Source organism: Homarus americanus, unplaced genomic scaffold (assembly GCF_018991925.1).
Source record: "Homarus americanus isolate GMGI-L3 unplaced genomic scaffold, GMGI_Hamer_2.0 scaffold33468, whole genome shotgun sequence".
Classification (NCBI taxonomy): Eukaryota; Metazoa; Arthropoda; class Malacostraca; order Decapoda; family Nephropidae; genus Homarus; species Homarus americanus.
Window position 1 is genome coordinate 9,798,865 of NW_024714177.1, and position 21,680 is coordinate 9,820,544.

The window sequence follows — 21,680 nt, forward strand, 5'->3', positions numbered from 1 at the left end:
TCTCTCCTCCACCTTCAGTACAGTCGCCAATCTGAATAAATCCACCACCACCACCATCATCATCATCATCATCATCATCATCATCATTATTATTATTATTATTATTATTATTATTATTATTATTATTATTATTATTATTACTATTATTATTATTATTATTATTATTATTATTATTATTATTATTATTATTATTATTATTATTATTATTATTATTATTATTATTATTATTATTATTATTATTATTATTGTTGTGTAGTGAAGAAAGTAGACAAACAGCATTATTCTTATTCTCTTCCTGTGAAGAGTGAAAGAATAAATTAATCGCCAAAAGGATTATAAAATAGTAATCTTTAGTCAGATTAAGGAATCGTCGATGTTTTCGATGTTGGGTACTACATTCAAGGAATCCCTTGTGATCGACGATCCCAAAATACAGTTCAGTTGAGAAATAGTCTACTTGTGTGAACTTTTCACTCTTGCTGAGGTACAGTAACCTTGAACGACTCATTACCTGCCGAAGAAAATCAACAAGACAGGCCACGATTGACGAATTTAGCGGTGAACGAACAATACTATTATATGACCCTCCCCTTGTAACGATCGGTGAAAATTGCCAAGCCATTGCTGGGTGGGGCTTTAAAAAGTAATTTATTCAGTGAAAGTGAAGAAGAACGTGAAGTCCAAGAACCCTGTCACGTCTCGAAAATCACCCATTCTCTTAGCTCCCCCTCCCTCACCCTTCTCCCTAACTATCAGGATTCAGAGGTGCAGCGGACCGCGAAACTTGGCAGTGGTGGCCTGGCTGGACTCGAGGAGCCTTCGAAATCGAGTGTAGTGGCTCAGTCAGTGTTGGATCCAGGTGAAAGAATCACCATGTTGTCTGCGGCAGTATTCCTGGCTCTAGTGGCCCTTGGTAAGACTGAAACGTTCTTTTTTTTTTAAATGTTGATCTTGTTAAGCTGCTTATTATTAACAGCTACTACTGTGTGTGTCAGGGAGAGTCACCTTTTGTGTTATCTGTTAAGTAAATCTTTTATTTGTTTGCTCTTTTATCTTATCTTTAAAAAAACAAGGTCGGGGTTCTTGAGTGGCGCCTTTAATTGTCTGATGACCTTGCTCGCCTTGTTCCGTAACTCAAAGGGTGTCGTGTGACCACCGTCTTACCAACAACACCCTTTATTTTACGACCACATACATAAAACAGACCAGCCAGTTTCTGCCCTTTTCAAAACTCTTAGACCAGTTTCGGTACAAGGTGGCACGAGCGAGGATCCCAGTCATGTAAATGTTGAGTACAGCGGCCATATGGCGGCGGGGGACCAGTCGTGGTGAAAGGCAAACCATTTCTCTCATGCAGACCGTGATCAATACAGTTTTTTCTTTGGTCGTCCAGCCATGATTCATCAGACCATGAAAAAGCTGCCTCTCGTCTTGGCGGGAATGCATGAGAGTCTTATGATGACTATGTTATGAAAGTCTCCTATTGGTTGTTATTATTGGCGTGTATTGTGTATGTGTTTGGGGAGTTGTAATTGTTTGCTAGATATAAATAAACTTTAGGTACTGCATATGCCAGTGTTGTTAGCGCGGACCACTAGATCTAAGGTGTACTGGAGTGCCTCAAATGCCAGGGTTATTAGGTACCGTTCACTGTGTCTTGAAGCTGAGTGGGTAAAACGCTTTCCTCCCGATCTAGGAGTCGTTGCTTTGATCTTTGGACACCCCTAGTCCACCCAGCTGTAAATGTGAACCTGACTTTAACAGTTGGGAAAGTGAAGGCGATCGGGTGTTGTACCGACCACGTAGCCTCCTTGTGTACAGAAGGCTTAGTATACAGTGTGCTGTATCCATGCTGTATTGAAATGTATTTATGCTTTACCAATTTATGAAAGTAACCATAAATTATTTATCAGAATAGACAAAAAATAAAAATAAATTACATTTCTTGAGGTGAAATGTGTGTTAACGAGGAGCAGTGGACAATGAGAACAAGTGTTGGTGGTGCCTGTTGCTGACTACTGACACTTGGTGTTAACTGAGCCTGGTTGTCAGTTAAGTCTGTGCTGACACTCTAACGTCAGATGCTCACGTACGACAGAATGACTCCGTTGTCTCTTGTGGCCGAGATGGCATTTTAATTTTTTCTTCTTTTCCCGCATAGTCTAAAGTCTCTCTCTCTCTCTCTCTCTCTCTCTCTCTCTCTCTCTCACACCATTGTGCCACTTTTTTGTAAACACCATCGACCTCTCCACCACCTGTAATCATACACAACCCGTCACTTACCCGTCCTTGGAGGGAAGCAGAGATAAGGTGTGAGCCTGAAGAGGATGAGGACTTGCACAGGGTGAGAGGTTGTAGAGGGGTAAGATGAGTGCGTTGGGAATAATGATGTCAGGGCTTGGACGGGGTGGGAAGGGTATCTATTGTCCACGTGTGTGTGTATGTGTGTGTCTTTGTTTGTGTGTGTGTGTGTGTGTGTATGTGTATCGGTAATGCACCAAATGATCCGCTTTGTAACTTTTTCGAGGAGGGCTCACCCCTGGTGAGGCAAATTCAGTAATTCTGTTTGTTCGATATATTGTGTTTTAAAGCACATAACAGGTACGATGTTGTATGAGAAAGTCTCCAGTCAATGACACTCCGGCTCGGTTCACTTATGTCTGGATTATGTAATACAGGCGCAGCATTTCCTTGGTTTTAAGACAAGGATAAATTTCTGGCCTCTTCCTTAGCAACCAGTGCGACACACAGGGACAACAGGACCTGCTCTACCTGGAGGTGACCAGGTAACCCCCCCCCCCTCTCCAGTGCAGTGATACTTCCCCTTCCCCATTCAAGATCCAGGACCCCACCCACTCCACTCCTTCCCTCATCCACACAAAAGTTCTTTCCGTCTTTCCTTTCTGGCACCAACATCCCCTTACTACGGCCCCATCCCTTATCATTCCCACACTCGTTCCCCTCCCCTCCCCCAAGTGTTCTCAACCTCCTTCACGTCGCCACACCCCGACTACTCCATGCCAGCACAGACCCGCTCAGGTAGCCCACCTTGGCCAGATTTGCACCACCACTCCGAGACCCCCTCCCTCCCTCCCTCCCTGCCTTCATCCCCCTCCCTCCCTGCTCTCACTGCCTGCGCCACCATACCAGACTGAGGGTAGGACAACACACAGGAGAGACCTTCCCACTCATGAGTGGAGTCCCTCAGGGGAGCGTCCTCTCCCCCGCCCTATATATTATCTACACAAGTGACACTCCGCCTCCCACTAGAATTGGTAACGAAGATATTATGTATGCAGATGACATCACTCAAATAACAACACATCAAGGAAAATCGCGAGCGCTACAGGCCGACAACACCAGGCGGGAATTAGAAAGGGTTTAATAATTACGAAGAACAATGGAAAATCCAAACCAGTCTCCCGAAATTCACAGTGATACCCTTATGCAGAAGGAAAACCCATCCATTAGTAACCAATAATGCCCAGATAGAATACAAAAGCAGAGGGACCCTCCTGGGCCTAGATATATCCACGACAGATTACGCCCATCATGTCCACAGCAGGAAGGAAAAAGCAAAAAGAGAGCTGAGAAAACTATACCGCTTTAAAGCGCTTCCTGAGAAAAAAAAACTCTGTCTAGTGACATCATTTATCACACCGATATTAACTTACCCAGCAATACCTCTTCATACTATGAGCACTACTCAAATAATAAAATTACAGGTGGTTCAAAATGAAGCCCTAAGAATCGTCACAGGCGAAAGATACCCCTTCACCAGAACCACAGCCGAGATACATAGAGACCTGAGAATGAAACCCATCAACCAGCAGCTGCACAACCTGGCCAGCAGAATCTGGCAAAAGATAGAACGATCAGAGCAAGAACTCCTTCAAAGACTCCCACCAGATAACGACAACAACCATACATGGTTCCCAAAAAGTTACCAAATCTCAAAAGGTCCATTGCCACCCCCGATCTACACGGCCAGGCAATAGACAACCTCCCTAGACCAACATCCGCCAGTAGGGTCGGCGGAATATGAAATAAGGCCCTTAAAACCCCCATGTATGGGATAGGGTAGGATGTCTAGTGCCTGTACCGACAGACAATAACTAATCCATGACACAACCCTAACACACAATTAGCTTAGCTAGGCGGTCAGCCCGCCCTCTCTTACCTCCTCCTAACTTCTTTAATTTCCGAATTATAACTTCCTTCCCCCACCTCTAATCTTCTTTCACCCTTCCTTTCTCTACAAAAAAAAAAAATACCGTAAATACACCACCTCCTTCCCTCCCTCTTGCCCTCGCTACATGCATCACTACACATAACACACCACCTCCCGTCTGCCTTTTCACCACCAACAGCGCCACACCACCACTGGCTCACACTCCCGACCCAGTTCTTACCAGTTTCAACCACCTCGTTCATTCATTCAATTACATTCGTCGATTGGAACGATTTTTTAGTACTAGTTTAACGCAAATGGAGTAGACTAGACAAAATTATTTAAGAACATCAACAAACAGTATTATTCGAGCAGCAACAGGTAGACAATCTAGATAGGGTAGACGTTGCTCATATTGTCTATAAGGAACTCACGAGGGCTGGTGACTGGAAAAAAAACACCACTCTCTCGAATTTGATATCATGACCATCAACAACACTACCCTAGTTATCATCACAGGTTAGACTAGAACCTCATGACATAACTTGCGATTCCTTTTGCCAGGGGAAGGAAATAGGAGCAGAGTTTCATTACATCTAGCCTGGCATTTCTCACGGTCTCCACGTCACGACCTCCAGGATGTCTTAAGGAGGAGGCAGGTACCATTATAATGCAGGTGTGGAGGAGGTGTTGTTTCAGGGCAGTGGTCTACATGCACATTAATCTGACGCAAGTGGGAAGTTTGAGCAAGTCGAAAGATGAGGCAACAATGACCCGTTTGCCAGGAGGCTTCAAGGGTGATCATTATATCTACATAAGAAGATAAAACTAGAAGAAAAAAGCTGGCTTTGTGGAACATAACATTCGTGTAAATTTTAAAGCACCAACTCTACCTATGTTTTGTTTTTTCACCGTTTTTATTTCGGGGCGAGTTGAACAACCAAATTATTTATCTTATCTGTCTTTTTCATTTCCTTAGATCGTATTTATTTATTTATTTATTTATTTATTTATTTATTTATTTGTCTGTTTATTGATATGTTTATTTATTTATTTGTTTGTTTGTTTGTTTGTTTGTTTATTCGTGTTCCATGGCATCCTGTGCGTTCATTTCTTTACATAAAATAAAATGGTCCTGTGCATAAATTCGATATTGCCTCCAACCTAAAAAAAAAAAAATTATAATGCAAACAACAGCCTTTATTCATTCCTTCATTATGATCGAAAAAATTATTCATTCATGCACCTGTTCTCTTATCATTCATGCACCTGTTCTCTTATCATTCATGCACCTGTTCTCTTATCATTCATGCACCTGTTCTCTTATCATTCATGCACCTGTTCTCTTATCATTCATGCACCTGTTCTCTTATCATTCATGCACCTGTTCTCTTATCATTCATGCACCTGTTCTCTTATCATTCATGTACCTGTTCTCTTATCATTCATGCACCTGTTCTCTTATCATTCATGCACCTGTTCTCTTATCATTCATGCACCTGTGTTAACACAAACTAACCCAACACAAACTAACTCAATGTTAACACAAACTAACTCAATGTTAACACAAACTAACTCAATGTTAACACAAACTAACTCAATGTTAACATAAACTAACTCAATGTTAACATAAACTAACTCAATGTTAACATAAACTAACTCAATGTTAACACAAACTAACTCAGTGTTAACACAAACTAACTCAGTGTTAATACAAACTAACTAACCTTTAACACAAGTTAACTCACTGTTAATACAACATAACTCATTGTTAACACAAATTAATTCACTGTTAACCTAACACACTGTTAACATAAACTAACTCACTGTTAATGCAAGCTAACTCACCGTTAATACAAGCTAATTCACTGTTAACACAACCTAACTCAATGTGAACATAAACTAGCTGACTGCTAACACAAGGTAACTCACCGTTAATACAAGCTAACTCACTGTTAACACAAGCTAACTCACCGTTAATACAACATAACTCACAGTTAATATAAGCTAACTCACCGTTAATACAAACTAACACACTGTGAACATAAGCTAACTCACCGTTAATACAACATAACTCACAGTTAACACAAGCTAACTCACCGTTAATACAAACTAACACACTGTGAACATAAGCTAACTCACCGTTAATACAACATAACTCACAGTTAACACAAGCTAACTCGCCGTTAATACAAGCTAACTCACAGTTAACACAAGCTAACTCACCGTTAATACAAGCTAACTCACTGTTAACACAAGCTAACTCACCGTTAATACAAGCTAACTCACTGTTAACACAAGCTAACTCACCGTTAATACAAGCTAACTCACTGTTAACACAAGCTAACTCACCGTTAATACAAACTAACACACTGTGAACATAAGCTAACTCACCGTTAATACAAGCTAACTCACTGTTAACACAAGCTAACTCACCGTTAATACAAACTAACACACTGTGAACATAAGCTAACTCACCGTTAATACAAGCTAACTCACCGTTAATACAAACTAACACACTGTGAACATAAGCTAACTCACCGTTAACAGGTACAACAGTAAGACCACTATGGCCCCACCCATCTCAACAGTCACTCGCTGACCTTGACTAACGGACCTGTTCTGAGGAAGAGAATTAGTTCAGGTTTTTGTCTCCTCTAAACACCCCTTAAGGCTAGCCTCCTTCATCCAGGTCTGGTGGGGGAGGGGAGGGACGGACCTAAAGAGGGGGGTATGGAGAGAGGAGGAATCTAAAGAGGGAGAGAGAAAATAGATTGAAGGAGAGCGAGAGGGACAGACAGACAATGAAGGAGACAGTTGTTCATATAGTTTGGAAAAATAGCCTAACCCAATAATAATAATAATAATAATAATAATAATAATAATAATAATAATAATAATAATAATAATAATAATAATAATAATGATCATATAAATCCTATAAATCCTTTACCACATTATTATAGTAAACGGGAACAGATCAGCCAAGGGGAAAACAGATTAATTTTCTCTTATAAAAAGGTCATCAAAATCCGTATTAAGTACCCATACCAAAACTAATAACGCAGATATGATACATTTTACCTCTGTTGAATAAAGTTTCCCGCTAAATTCAGAAGCGAGGCAAAAATAATAGCCAGTCAAGAACTTACTACTTAACAGACAATGACTTAAAGAAACTGTACCATCATTGTATTATTTTAGTTTTATTAAATATAGGATTTGTTTTATTAAATTTTTTGGGGTTGTAATGGGATATTCTATGTTTACTATTGTTTTTTGTATTAACTGGTGTATAATAATCTGCCATAGACGACCTTGTATATACAAACCGTGAAATACACTCGAAATAACATACACAAATTTAGAGTCAACTTTCAGTATTAAGAAGGGACACCAAAATATATCTAAACCCATCTATTTCGGGCATGTAACTCCCACATCTTGTTACTGTGTGTCGTGTCGTGGTGAAGGCAGGGAGACTCTTGATTATTTGTTTTAACTATAATTATCTGCGGTTTATCGTGTTTATGCTGTTTTATGTTTAGTTTCCAGGCAATTATGTCAATAATGACTCAACAAATAGTCTTGAAAGTGATACAGTGACTCATGTTCCCTGGTGTGCCTAACACTGGGGCTTTATTTTCTGTACATATCTAACCAATGACTTATGTTTCCAGGCGATATCTGGACAACACTACAATCGATTTGAGTCAAACTTAGAAGGCACTTACTTAGTCATCTTTGTGTGTGTGTGTGTGTTTGTGTGTGTGTGTGTGTGTTTGTGTGTGTGTGTGTGTTCATAGAAACGTCCATAGTTTTTACATGTAATTTTTTGGTCCGTGGATACATGCTTTTAATCAGATGGTTTTGAATGTTTTGTTGAGCTGACAGTTCATACTTCCAATATTGGCCAGCTGACCCAGTTTTCGAGGTCGTTGTACACGTTACACTCTATCTTACATAATACAATACAGTGACCACATGTAAAAGGTCACAGGTCGGAATCTTTCCCAATCTTACTCTAGACCTTAGATCTTACTCTGTACTCTTGATCTTTCTCTATAGTATGTTTCATGAAATTATTGTACTTACCCGGTATATTTCTACTTCGTGACACAGAAGAGGAGGACTAAGCATATCACCTTGTTGTGCTCTGTTTATAATTTACCTATAAAATCATTGGATCTTGATACTATATAACCTTAGATGATATCACTATAGGTTCAAGCCTTCAAGCTTTATAAAGTTAAGCTTAAACAAATAGCCTATTAACGTTACCCAGCTTCTTGAACCACCTTCTTGGGATTTCTACAAGTACTTTGTTTTTAACTAAGTTTCGGAAGAGTCTATTCTCGACACTGTCATGACAAAAACCTGCAGAAAGACGCTCGGCCAGATCGAAGAATACGCCATGACTGGTTTGATGAAAGTGACCAGGAAATCAATGTACTCGTCGATGATAAACGTGCTGCTTTAACTGACTGGCAGAACAACCCTCAGTCTTGGACCAAAGACGATACCTTCCACAAGAAGAAAGCGACGGCCCAGCGCGAACTTCGCAGTCTTAAGAATGACTGGTTTAAAATTAAAGCATGAAAAACACAAAAACTAGCAGATAGGCACAAGATGTGTGAATTTTGCAATTGCACTAAAACATTTTATGGGCCAGTCACTCATGGCGCAGCCCCTCTCCGCTCATCCGATGGCAACTCCCTAATTAATGGTGTAGAAGGCAACGTTCAGTGCTGGAAAGAGCACGAACATTCACTGATCAGCCAAAACACCGATGTGGTTGTACTGACTACCCAAGAGGTCCCTCAGCATTCAGAGCTGACCTACCTCAGCTATCCTCCATCCCTGGATGAGGCACCTACTGCCATCAAACAGATGAAAAACAACAAAGCCTCAAGACCTGATAGAATCCTAGCCGAGGGTCTCTGCTTACCAGCTGTCTCCACACTCCCCTGGAGAATATATGGGAAAAGGATGAAATCCCCCAAGCTCTTCAAGACGCCTCCATCATCAATATTTGTAAGAATAAGGCAGACCTGTCAGACTGTGGCAACTATAGCGGGATCTCGCTGCTCTCCGTAGCTAGCAAGATTATCGCCCGAGTCTTCCTAAACAGATTTCTTCCTGAGGCGGAACCTTCCTCCCAGAATCTCAATGTGGCTTTAGACCATCACGCTGCACCACTGACATGATCTTTGCTGCCCGCCAGATACAGGAAAAGTGCAGACAACAGCGTCGTGACAACTCCACGATCGCATGAGCGGCAGTGTCCTGCATAATGGAACCCAGTCTGAGTTTTTCCCTATCCAAACGGGGATGGGGGTTAAACAAGGGTGTGTACTGGCACCAACTCTCTTTTCCATTTTCTTGGCTGCCTTCCTTACTTGTGCCAGTGCCAATTTAGCCGGCGGGCTGGACATCGAGTACTGGATGAAGGGGGGGGGGGGTCTTTTCAACATAAGATGACTCCAGGCAGGAACAAAGGTGTCGGCAGCTTCCATTACTGAACTTCAGTATCCAGACGACTTCACCCTTATTGCCCACCCTGAACATGGCCTACAGGAGATCCTGAACACCTATGCAGATGCGTCTGCACACTTCGGCCTTGAGGTAAATGTACGTAAGACTCAGATTCTCTTTCAACCTGCCCCTGGTTCAGCCACACCTCCACCATCCATTCAGATTAACAGTACTACCCACTCTAATGTTACCCACTTTCGGTATCTCGGCTCTCACCTGTCCACCACCGCAGACATCGATGAAGAGATTCAGCATCGGATCAGATGTGCATCTCAAGCCTTTGGCAGACTCCGAAACCGTGTCTTCAGCTGTAGTGAGATGCAATTATCTACAAAGCTGCACGTATATTGATCAGTGGTCCTTCCCACCCTGCTATATGGCAGTGAGACATAGGTCACATGCAGGAGACACCTCAAGGCATTTGAAAACTTTCACCAACGTAGTCTACGCCCCATTCTCCGTGTTTGTTGGGAAGACAAGAGAAAAAATGCTAGTATTCTTGCTGACACCAACTGTAGAAGCGTAGTTAAGCTGGACTGGCCATATTACCTGCATGAACAACGGTAGACTGCCAAAGCAGCTATTTACAGTCACTTAACGAATATTAAACGTAACGCCGGCGGGAAACTGTAAAGGTATAAGGATTGTCTCACGACAAACCTGAAAAAGTGTTAAATCGACTCCCTCACCTGGGAGTCGATTACTCTGCATCGTAATGTTTGGAGGAGCACCACACGAGAAGGTGTCAATAATTTCGAGTTAGCCCGACTGCAAACCGAGGCAGAAAAGCGCCAACGACGGAAAGACACTGTCACCGCCCCGCCCCTCCCGCACTAGATGCAGCCCTCCACATGTGCAACGTATGTGAACGACTCTGTCGGTCCCGTATCGACCTCTTTAGTCACCTCAAAACTCACCAATTTAGGTGACAGCCTTAATAACTCATATCATCGTATCATAGCTGGATAATCGTCATACTCGATTCCGAGTGACAGCAAAGTTGTAATAATAATAATAATAATAATAATAATAATAATAATAATAATAATAATAATAATAATAATAATAATAATAATAATAATAATAATTAATTAATAATAATAATTTTGTTTTGGAGTCACTATTTTTATTTTATTTTAAAACTTTAAGACCAGCATTATGTGTGTGTGTGTGTGTGTGAGAGAGAACTATGAAGTAAAAGAATATTAATATTATTTTAAACAAATAAAATAACAAACAAAAACAAAACATAATGAAGACAGAATACAAACAAGAGACAATCAGATTACCATTAAACTTAGAAAGACAGTTTAAGACGAATAAGAACAGACAGTACCTGGCAGGATGACTGATTGCTAGACTGGCATAAAAGAAAAAAAATCACGATTAATACAATAAAACGTCTGGAATTTACTACCTGACAACTCAACTCTAACAGAGTCCAGATGACGTAACTGTAATAAGAAAGTCATATTTCCTCCTTAGTTTTTGTTTGTTCTCCAGTGGTGAAACTGACTTATTGATGTATTGTTCAGGGCCACTGTTGTTAGGGCCCGTTAATGTGTTATTAGCATTAATCACGTGTACTGGGCCGAACTTTGTAAGGACTGTGAGAAAATGTCGACAGTGACTCCACGTAAAGTAAAATGAGAAAGTCAATTGGCGGATTTTTTTTTACGTAATTGTGTGATTGTGGAAATATACAAGTGAATGGTACGTTACTCTCTCTCTCTCTCTCTCTCTCTCTCTCTCTCTCTCTCTCTCTCTCTCTCTCTCTCTCTCTCTCTCTCTCTCTCTAATATGTTTCTGGAAGTTAGGACACACAGTGGCTGAGGAACGGTACACATTGGGTGGCATCGTGTTAGAAGTGGTCGGGAGAGGTAGTCCTAGTGGAGGAGATGGTTGTCTGGGGGAGGGTGAAGTGAGAAAGAGTGGAGTGAGGTGGGTTGGCAGGTGGAGAAAGTGGTGCGGAGGGAATGTAGGAGATGTATGGGTGGGTGGGTGAGTGGGTGGAGAAGGTGGGGTGGAGGAAGTGTGGGGGAGGGGGAAGGTGCATAAGTGATAAGCGGTGGGTGGAGGAGATGGGGGAGGTGGTGGTGGGAATTGGAAGAGGTGGATGAGTGGATATTTAGCTGCAGACGATTAGTGAGCTTTGGGTGGAGGAGACAGGTGAGGGAGGGTGGTGGGAGGCATTGCTGCTGCAGGTGGAGTGAAAGTGGCCCTTTACCTGTGTGGGAGTCCTTGAGCCTGCTGTCTCCTCCACCACCTTCACTCACTCAACCACAAAGTTTATTTTCAGTCTCAAACACTCGATAAACCGCATATAAGTCTTAACAGTTACTTTAATTATTGTGGCTTACGATTCTGTAGTGTGACATTCAATATTAAAAGTTTCTGAATTCCATTATTCTTTTCCTAACACCAAAATGAAGGAAAGATATTTGAGACTTTTAGTGTTTCTTTTTCATCATCTTCTCTCGTTTTTCATTTCGTACATTCACTTATTTACGGTCTAAATCAAATTTTTATAGGTCAAAGATCAATCACAAAAACCAAAATTTTTACCAACTGTTCTCTCAATAATAAGACCTATCAAGCTAATCCGAATTGCCCGCCACTACACACAGGCGAGAAATGACTAAGAAAGTTACTCTCTTTGGGTGAAATTTATAAAGGTCAGAAATAAAAAAAATCGTCAACATTTAGGGTTTACTTGTAGTTCATTTCATTGTGTCTTGAATATTGTGACTCCATGTGATCGTTCCCTGAGAGAATTACACAGATTGAGAATTGCTATTAGCTTGTTGCGGAATTATGTACACATCTGGACTATTTTCTATTTTTTTTTTAGGATTGATGTGGTATTTCATTTTACAAATTCATATAAAACACACGGAAAATACGCCTGTTTTTTTTTTCAGATCAAACGTATCAAACTTCTGCAATTTTTGAGACTGAATACTATAACAAGACTTTTCTATTCATTTTTTTACCAATAATTGAAAATATAAACACACATACGAGGTTTTATAACTTCTGTAATAACCTTTACTTCCCAGAGTCATACAAATATAAGGAATTTCTACGTTATGGTGATTTTTCTGGAGTAAATGATTCATAGGAATTCCCCCCAAAGGTACCAGTAGTTCCAATGTTGGTGTTGTATTGTGGTGATAGTTCTCCAGTACCTTATTTTCTTCTTTTTCTTAGTTTTCTTCTTTCTATCGTCTTTTTCATCTTTTCCTTACATCTTCAATTTGTTTTTCTTATTTTCTTCTTCATCTTCGTCCAGAAGAAATCGCACTGACAAAAATAATAACTCAAAAAGAAAGGACGGAAAAGGAGACAGACAGACATACATATAGACATACAGACAGACAGACAAACAGACAGACATAAAGAGTGAAGCAGACAAGCAAACAGACTGAGAGAGAAAGAGACAGACATAAAGAAATATACAGACAAATACAGAGAGAAGGGCAGACAGAAACAGATAGAAGATTGTGCCATATTCCCTTCCCTATACACTGATCGGTAACCACAGCAATGTAGCCATCAGAGTCGACCCTACTACCAGGAGAACCACGCCCACACCACACCTCCTCTTCCATCACATTACCCCCTCCTTACCTTTCCTCCTCCTCCTCCACCTCCTCACCCCTCCTCCTCATCCTTCACCTAACCCCTCATCCTCCACCACCTTACCTTCCTCCTCCTCCTCCACCTCACCCCCTCTTTCTACACAACCTACTCAACTACCTCTCCCCTACCCTACACCCCCTCCCCTCACCAGAAGACTCCCCTCATGGGTGTTCAAGGCTGGTCGGTCTCATTTCACCTGCTAAGTTTCACAAGTCTGTAGGTGATACTGTGGACAGGTGTGTCGTGTCTCTTGTTACTGTACTTGTCGTTTTAGCTGAGGTATTTATTATATCCTTGGCTTCTGTTTTATTCAAGAAAGAGAGAGAGAGAGAGAGAGAGAGAGAGAGAGAGAGATGCAGTTTCCTCCATTATGTGCTTAACCGACCGACCAACAAACAATCAAACAGATAGGCAGACAAATACACACATAGATATAGATAATTAAATACATCCTTTACAAGCAACCCAAAATTCGAGTTTATATTTATCATATTTTTGTTCCATTATTTTTTTTTTTTCACTTTACTTAAAATCGAAGAATTTATTAATACAATACATAACAACACCACCCACCCAATCTTACTTCACCACACCAGCACACCACCTACCCCTCACCCACCACACCACCCACCCCTCACCTCACCACCCACCCACCCACCCACCCCTCACCACACCACCTACTCTTCCCTCACCTCGCCACCCACCCTTCACCTCATCACACCACCAACCCCCACCACTCACCCACCTCTCACACCACCCACCCACCCTCACCAGGCCACCCACCCACCCCTCATCTCACCACACACCACCTACACCCCCTCACCACTCACCCACCCCTCATCACACCACCTACCACCCCTCACCTCACCACACCAACCACCATCCCATCACCTTACCACACTTCACCACCAGTCCCACCCCTCACCTCCACCACACCACCAACCCTTCACCACACCACACCATTCACCACCCACCCCACACCCTCCACCCACCCCTCACCACCCACTCACCTCACCTCCACTACACCCTCCACCCACCACCACCACTCACTCACCTCATCTCATCACACCTCCTCCCTCTCACCTCACCACACCACCCACCCATCCCTCACCACCCACTCACTTCTCACCTCACCACTCCACCCACCCCTCACCACTCACCCACACCTCATCTCATCACACCTCATCTCATCACACCTCCTTCCTCTCACCTCACCGCACCACCCACCCACCCATCACCACCCACTCACTCCTCACCTCACTACTCCCTCCACCCACCACTCACCACTCACCCACACCTCATCTCATCACACCTCCTTCCTCTCACCTCACGACCCACTCTCTCCTCACCTCACCTTCTACCTGCTCATCACCACAGAACCACTACTAGCACACTCAATTTTTCTTCTCGTGATGTGGAGCTCATATCATGAACACGAGTGCGAGTAAGCGCCCACTCCCTCGCTGTAGAGGAGGGACGCCGGAACAGGCGCGGTAGAGGCCGCTTGCCGATAAAAGAACGACTGTGTACATGTGGTGAAATTCAGACTGAAAAGCATGTCTTTGAAGAGTGTCCCATAACATTGCACTTGCGCCAACATTTCAACATCACAACACTAGAAAACTTGTTCATTGAAAGGTCTGACCATGAAGTTGTATGCAGTGCCATTCATTCTATATTTGCCTTCTATGTTTAAGTGTAAATGAACCTACGTAATAGTTTTGCTCGTATCATGTGTACAGTATGTACTACCATTTCCTAGTTGAAGATCTTAGTGTCCCTTTTTTTAATTAACTTATTGTTTTATTAGTCCAGAGTTGTTATGAATCATAATGTCTCTGTATGTAGTTAGTTAACTGTATTTTAATTTGTTGTTTTTCTGTTGAAGATTTTAATCGTGGACCATAATCTATATTGTTTACATTCATAAAGCATGTATTTTTGTGGTCAATAAAATATCTATCTATTTATCTATCTATCTCCCCCACAGGTCATTCTCAGATTCACCCAGAAGTAACCTATTGCGAATATGATGAAGGCATACAGACATACCCTCACCCAACCTCCTGCAATGAATTCTACTTGTGTGTGAACGGCACCTTGACCTACGAGTACTGTGAGAACGGGTTACTCTACGACGGCAAGGGGAGTGTTTATAATCACTGCTACTACCACTGGGGCGTTAACTGCGAGGACCGAAAGGCTGATTGTGAGTATACATCGATTTTTATTGTGTTGCTGAGGAAATCCACGACGGTTTTTATTGTTATAGTCTGAGGTGCTAAGCATCTTCTTTTTATACAGATTTTCCCCAACACTCTAGAGGCAGTATATACTTTCCTCACACTTGAAGATACAAAGCAAACATTTTTCTGATCATTTGGGAGGGGGGGGCAGCGTGGGAAACATTTTCATAAACAATTTCGAGATCCTAAACGTTTACTCATACATGTTAAATTCTCTATTCTGTTGAACAGAATTAAAAAACTCATTATATCACTTTAATCTTAAGACAGCAGACGAACATTTAGATCATTTGTGTTAATCAATTAGTTTACCTCGGAACCCGCGTTGCCATGGTTTGTATTTGAAGGGCAGTTCATAGCCTATACCCGTGACTAAACTATCATATACACTATATAACAACTTATCACTTGTAGGCCCCCAAGTTTAAACGTGTATTAACGACACGGGGTATGGGCCGACCCCCATATATATATATATATATATATATATATATATATATATATATATATATATATATATATATATATATATATATATATATATATATATATATATATGATAAATCACACGGGAAAAGGGAAACAACGGTGCTCCGTTGTTTCCCTTTTCCCGTGTGATTTTATCAAGATTTATCTTATCCACGTTTTCATTGTGGATCTACATGATAGACACACACACACACACATATATATATATATATATATATATATATATATATATATATATATATATATATATATATATTTATATATTTATAACATAATATAATATAATATACGTTCCTTACGCTACTTCTGTGCCCTCAGTGACTCCCCTGGGTCAAGGGAATTGCGAGTACCAGTTCGGTCTGTACGCTGGTGGACCGTGTGAGACCTACTTCCTCAAATGCGTGTACGGAAACCCCATCGACGAGCCCTGCACACCTGGCCTCGTGTACGACGAAAAAATTCATGGTTGCAACTGGCCCGACCTGGTGGAGTACTGCAACCCTTCAGGTGAGTGTGGGGAGAGGGGAAGAGGGAATGGAACTAGAGGGGAAAGAGGAAATGTGATTAGAAGGGAAGGGGGGAATGTGGAGAGAGAGAGCTACGGGGGGGGAGGTGGGGGCAGGGTAGAGAAATGATGTGGAGAGAGAGCAAAGAAGAAATGTGGTTGAAGTGAAGGCTGGAATGTGAGGAAGAGGAACGAAGAAATGTGGAGAGATGGAAATGGGAGGAAGGTGGCATAGAGGAGAATGGGGGAACCCGTGTATTGATGTAGGCGAAGAGGATTGTATTTTCATAAAACTGAAAGAAATTCATGAAATGATCCTACCACAGGGTAGTGACCTCCCCTCACGGTGGACGGTAAAGATGTCACTTGTGCTTTAAACGTGAGAGAAGAAGCGGAAAAGACCACGCTGGCCCACACAAGTTTGATATGTATTGAATTGATCATTATTGATTGTGATGCTGATGACAGCCTGTCATCATTACCTCATAAATCTAGTCTGAAGATGTAAATGGTTCATCCAGTCAACAGATTCTCTACGACATGTTCAGCACGTGCTTCACTCCAGGAGAACATATTGCAAATTTATTACCCCATTTTATTTTTTCTGATTATTAAACTGATTTAAACACTCTATTGCACCATATATAATAACTGTTTACACTAATTCGATCCTGAATCAGAGGATCAGAGTGAGTAGCGGAAACACCTAAGTCATCGACCGTTAAGAACATAGAGGCAGTTGTAAGGTGTTGACGTAGGTTGTCTGAGGTAAAGGCGTCATCATGGCAGTCTGTCACGGCCGTAATTGGATATATCTTATCTTGTACGGTAGTTGAATCAGCATGTTCAGTCACCTTAGCCTCGTGGAAGAAGAATGATTCAATGGAATGGCACTTCAAAGGCGAAAATTACATAAGATAAATTTGGTTATACCTATATTCTTAACACAGTTTAATGACAGATAATGCAAGTATAATGACACCAATTACTATACAGAAGATTCAATGTGGATTTCGTTATACTCGATATAATTGTGGAAAATAAAATAAAATATCACGAGCAATTTCGCTCAGATATTTCCATTTACTGGTGCGACGGCAGAGTGGATCCACCGCTCGCCTGATGTTCCAAGAGTCACCGTCACCGGTTCACATCCTGTACACCCCTTGTCGACTCAGCTAATCAAGTGAAGGTGGATGAATACAGTTCCAGTCATTCCGCCTCCTTGTAAACCGAAACAATGTATTTAGTGTGCCATATCCACATTAGACCATAACAACCACGACCCTCTAACAAACCTCTTGTTTCTTGCAGACATCGTCGGCTTCACCTGCCCCAGCTATGTGGACTCAAAGGATCCAGCGGCCAAGTTCTTGCCCTTCCCTAGGTATCCTTCAGGAGACTGCGGCCGCTACATCGTGTGCGTGGACGGCCAACCAAGGCTCGTCGGGTGCGGAGACAGTACGGTCTTCGACGAGGAGACACTGTCCTGTCAAGACCCGAAATATGTACCTAAGTGGTGAGTGATCTTATGTGTTATAGGTGTGTCAGCAACAATCGTTCTTGTTTATACTGAAGACAGAGAAGAGAAATATGTTACTGTACATATCTTTGCTAAGTTTTTCCCTGCTTACACAGCGGCATCTTATATCCGTCTGATAGTTGTACTTTTCCTCAAGGTCTTTTTATCCCTTGGGCTCCCGTTCTTTATCCATAGATATTGTGTTATATATCCAACAGAGTCGTCCAATATCATAATATATCAAATAATTCTGTCACTACATAATTATAAACCTTAGACATTAGCAGCCATTTTTTTTACGGTGAAACCTGGTGTCAAGAAGTGCTGTAAAATATACAGTGGGTGGAGGTGTACACTGAGACACATGCACACTGGCAGTTGACGGTAGACAATAGGTGAGGGTGTACGCTGAGTCACATAAATACTGGCAGTTGACGTGACACAGTGGGTGGAGGTGTACACTGAAACACATGCACACTGGCAGTTGACGGTAGACAATAGGTGAGGGTGTACACTGAGACACATAAATACTGGCAGTTGACGCAGAAGCGTTAACAGCGCCCAACAGGGAAGCATGCTAATTAACTTCGGGTGTGGTTGCTGTGTTGGCGACAGATTCTACACCTTACCTCACCGTAAAATTCACGCCTGGGTGGGGGCCGGCCATCCTCGTTACAAGATGGGCAACCATTATTTTTATTATGTATGTATGTATGTATGAATTATATAATTTTTATATTTAGGGTGATAATTGGGAAATCGATATAATACTTTTTTCAGTTTTTTATTAGTGTCAGCGAGTTTGTTACTGTTTTGACCGATGGTTTATGGATTATGAATGTTACATTGATATAAAAAATTAACATTAGGTAGAGGGTTTTGGGGTCTCTCTCTCTGTTAGTTTAAGAGAAAGGGAGAAAATTGCTCCCTACATCTTACAATGTTCACTTCGTTCACTTATTTTCTTTCGTTTCAGCTCCAACTACTTCAAGTAACTCACAAGTTTATAAGTGAAGAAAGGGGCAGGCGAAGAAAGATCCTGAAACTCTCTCTCTCATTGGCCAAGACACTGCCAAGATGTCCCTACATAGATTATCATCCCGAAGAAAAGTTTTATTTGATATTATTAGATTTTCTATATTTTTTATTTATTTTTCTCTTCATATCAGTTATGTTTTTATTTTATCTTTTCGATATATATATATATATATATATATATATATATATATATATATATATATATATATATATATATATATATATATATATATATATATATTACTGTCATGAGAATCTGTACTTTTTATGTATCAATTGGTCATTATCTTCAGTGCCATTCATCAGCTGTACGACTTGAGTAATAATATCCTGTTATCCTCAACTTACTCAAATATATGGAAATCAGATCAACAGATTCGTTCTTTCTGTCCACCTACTGATGATAACATGAGGTTAATAAAGGAGGGAGCTTTAATCACTCTCCCTCTCTCATCAAATTTTCTCTACTTCTATCTCACTCCAATTTGTGAATCCTTTCCCGACAATTTTTCTTTCATTCCTCTTGTTTCTTACACCTGTTTGTTCTCTGAGACATCTATTAGGCAGACAACCATAACAGCGGGAATAGGAACACGCTCCTCTCTCTCTCCTTCAAGTAGATTATTGTATAAATCGTAATAAATATATTTTCCTGTTAACCTCACAAAGGTCAGTAAGGACCCCAGCTTGTCTTCCTTGACAGAGTTGCACTTTGGCTTCTGTTTCTACAAAACCAAACTCATTTTTACCCATAGACATTAGATAGGTGGCTCCATCTACCTTGATAATTTATAGCTGGGTCCTTCTACCTTGATAATATTTATCTGGCTTCATCTGTCTTTATTACATACTGTATATCTGGCCTCGTGTACCTTGATCACCTATATCTGGCTTCATCTACTTTGATCACACATATCTGGCCTCGTGTACCTTAATAACTTATATCTGGCGTCATCTACTTTGATCACATATATCTGACTCCATCTCCTTTGATCACATATATCTGATTCCATCTACTTTGATCACATATATGTGGCTTCATCTACTTTGATCACATATATCTGGCTTCATCTACCTTGGTCACTAATACATGGCTTCGTTTATAATAACATATATATTTTGCCTGATCTACACTGACCTGAAAAGTCTGGCTTCGTCTATGTGAACTTCATCAACTCTTACTCTTACCACTGATTCTACATCCATCTACCCTCACCACTAATATCTACATCCATCTACCCTCACCACTAATATCTACTTCATCTACCCTCACCACTAATATCTACATCCATCTACCCTCACCACTAATATCTACTTCATCTACCCTCACCACTAATATCTACTTCATCTACACTCACCACTAATATCTACTTCATCTACACTCACCACTAATATCTACATCCATCTACCCTCACCACTAATATCTACTTCATCTACCCTCACCACTAATATCTACTTCATCTACACTCACCACTAATATCTACTTCATCTGCCCTCACCACTAATATATACTTAATCTACCCTCACCACTATTATCTACCTTCACCACTATCATCTACTTACCTACCCTCACCATTAATATCTACATCCATCTATCCCCACCACTAATATCTACATCCATCTACCCTTGCATTCTGCGACACCTAAAATTAACCTTACAATAACCCATTCCCACTCTCGTGTCACAGACTCCCCCCCCCCCCCTATCATCACCGAGCAGCCAAAGGTGGGTAGAACATTACCTTGCCGTACACCTATCTAGTTTATACACTCTTTGCTGATGTAGTACTTCTTGAATACAAAACTCTTTAACAGCTTCTGAGAATCTTTCATTTATATTCAACTGTATTTTGATTTCGATCATTTGTGAATTATAAGATGCACCCACACTTAAGGTGAAGATTTATAATTATCGTAAGGATTTTCTTTTGATCCCATGCCAAGTTAAAATTTCCCACGAAGACCATTTTTGTCCAATTCATCGTGTGATTTCTTCATGTTGATAAAGTATTTGATAACTTCCTCCTCACTTCCAGAATTCCTTCTGTAATCTTGTGAAGTGTACTCAGACAAACACACCCCGACGATACCCTTTACCACTTATGATAAACAGAATAACTGCAACTTCTTCTAAACCTTGAATTTTGTTTGGGTATTTTCCATGTGAGTAGGGAAATAGTGTCTCTGTTTTGTTTATACACCAAAGACACGTGTGTTTTGCTATTCATCCACCCATCCATCCAGACATTCTCCACTTTTCCATCACCCCCATTCTTTACTTTCGCTTATTTGCATGAATCCATCCTCCCCTCCTCTACTTCCAATTTCAAACTAACTATCAATTATTTCTTGTGACCTAATTTGGAATGTCTCCTATTCTACTTTCTCTTTTAACCTCAAAGACTTTAATGTTATCTGTATATTCCTTATCTCACAGGTATCCATCCAACCTTATCTAACTAAATTATCTTATCATCTCCCTCCTATATTTGTTCAATACCTTATAAATTAGTATAACTAAAATTAGTGCTT

The 21,680-nt window shown here is 40.9% G+C and overlaps 1 protein-coding gene across 1 annotated transcript; it reads left to right on the forward strand.

Annotated features, from left to right (window-relative positions):
• Positions 1–778: 778 nt before the first annotated feature.
• LOC121878133 (protein obstructor-E-like) lies at positions 779–19,524 on the forward strand. Its single transcript, XM_042384146.1, has 5 exons — positions 779–913; positions 15,339–15,557; positions 16,402–16,590; positions 17,903–18,107; positions 19,087–19,524. The coding sequence occupies exons 1-5, from the start codon at positions 874–876 to the stop codon at positions 19,103–19,105; spliced, it is 672 nt and encodes a 223-aa protein (XP_042240080.1). The 5' UTR covers positions 779–873; the 3' UTR covers positions 19,106–19,524.
• Positions 19,525–21,680: the final 2,156 nt, after the last annotated feature.

Bases quoted from the DNA above. Each gene is read 5' to 3' on its own strand.
- LOC121878133 (XM_042384146.1), top strand. From the start codon at position 874: ATGTTGTCTGCGGCAGTATTCCTGGCTCTAGTGGCCCTTG. The intron at 914-15,338 runs GTAAGACTGAAA...TCTCCCCCACAG, and splicing joins CCTGGCTCTAGTGGCCCTTG to GTCATTCTCAGATTCACCCA. The intron at 16,591-17,902 runs GTGAGTGTGGGG...TGTTTCTTGCAG, and splicing joins GGAGTACTGCAACCCTTCAG to ACATCGTCGGCTTCACCTGC.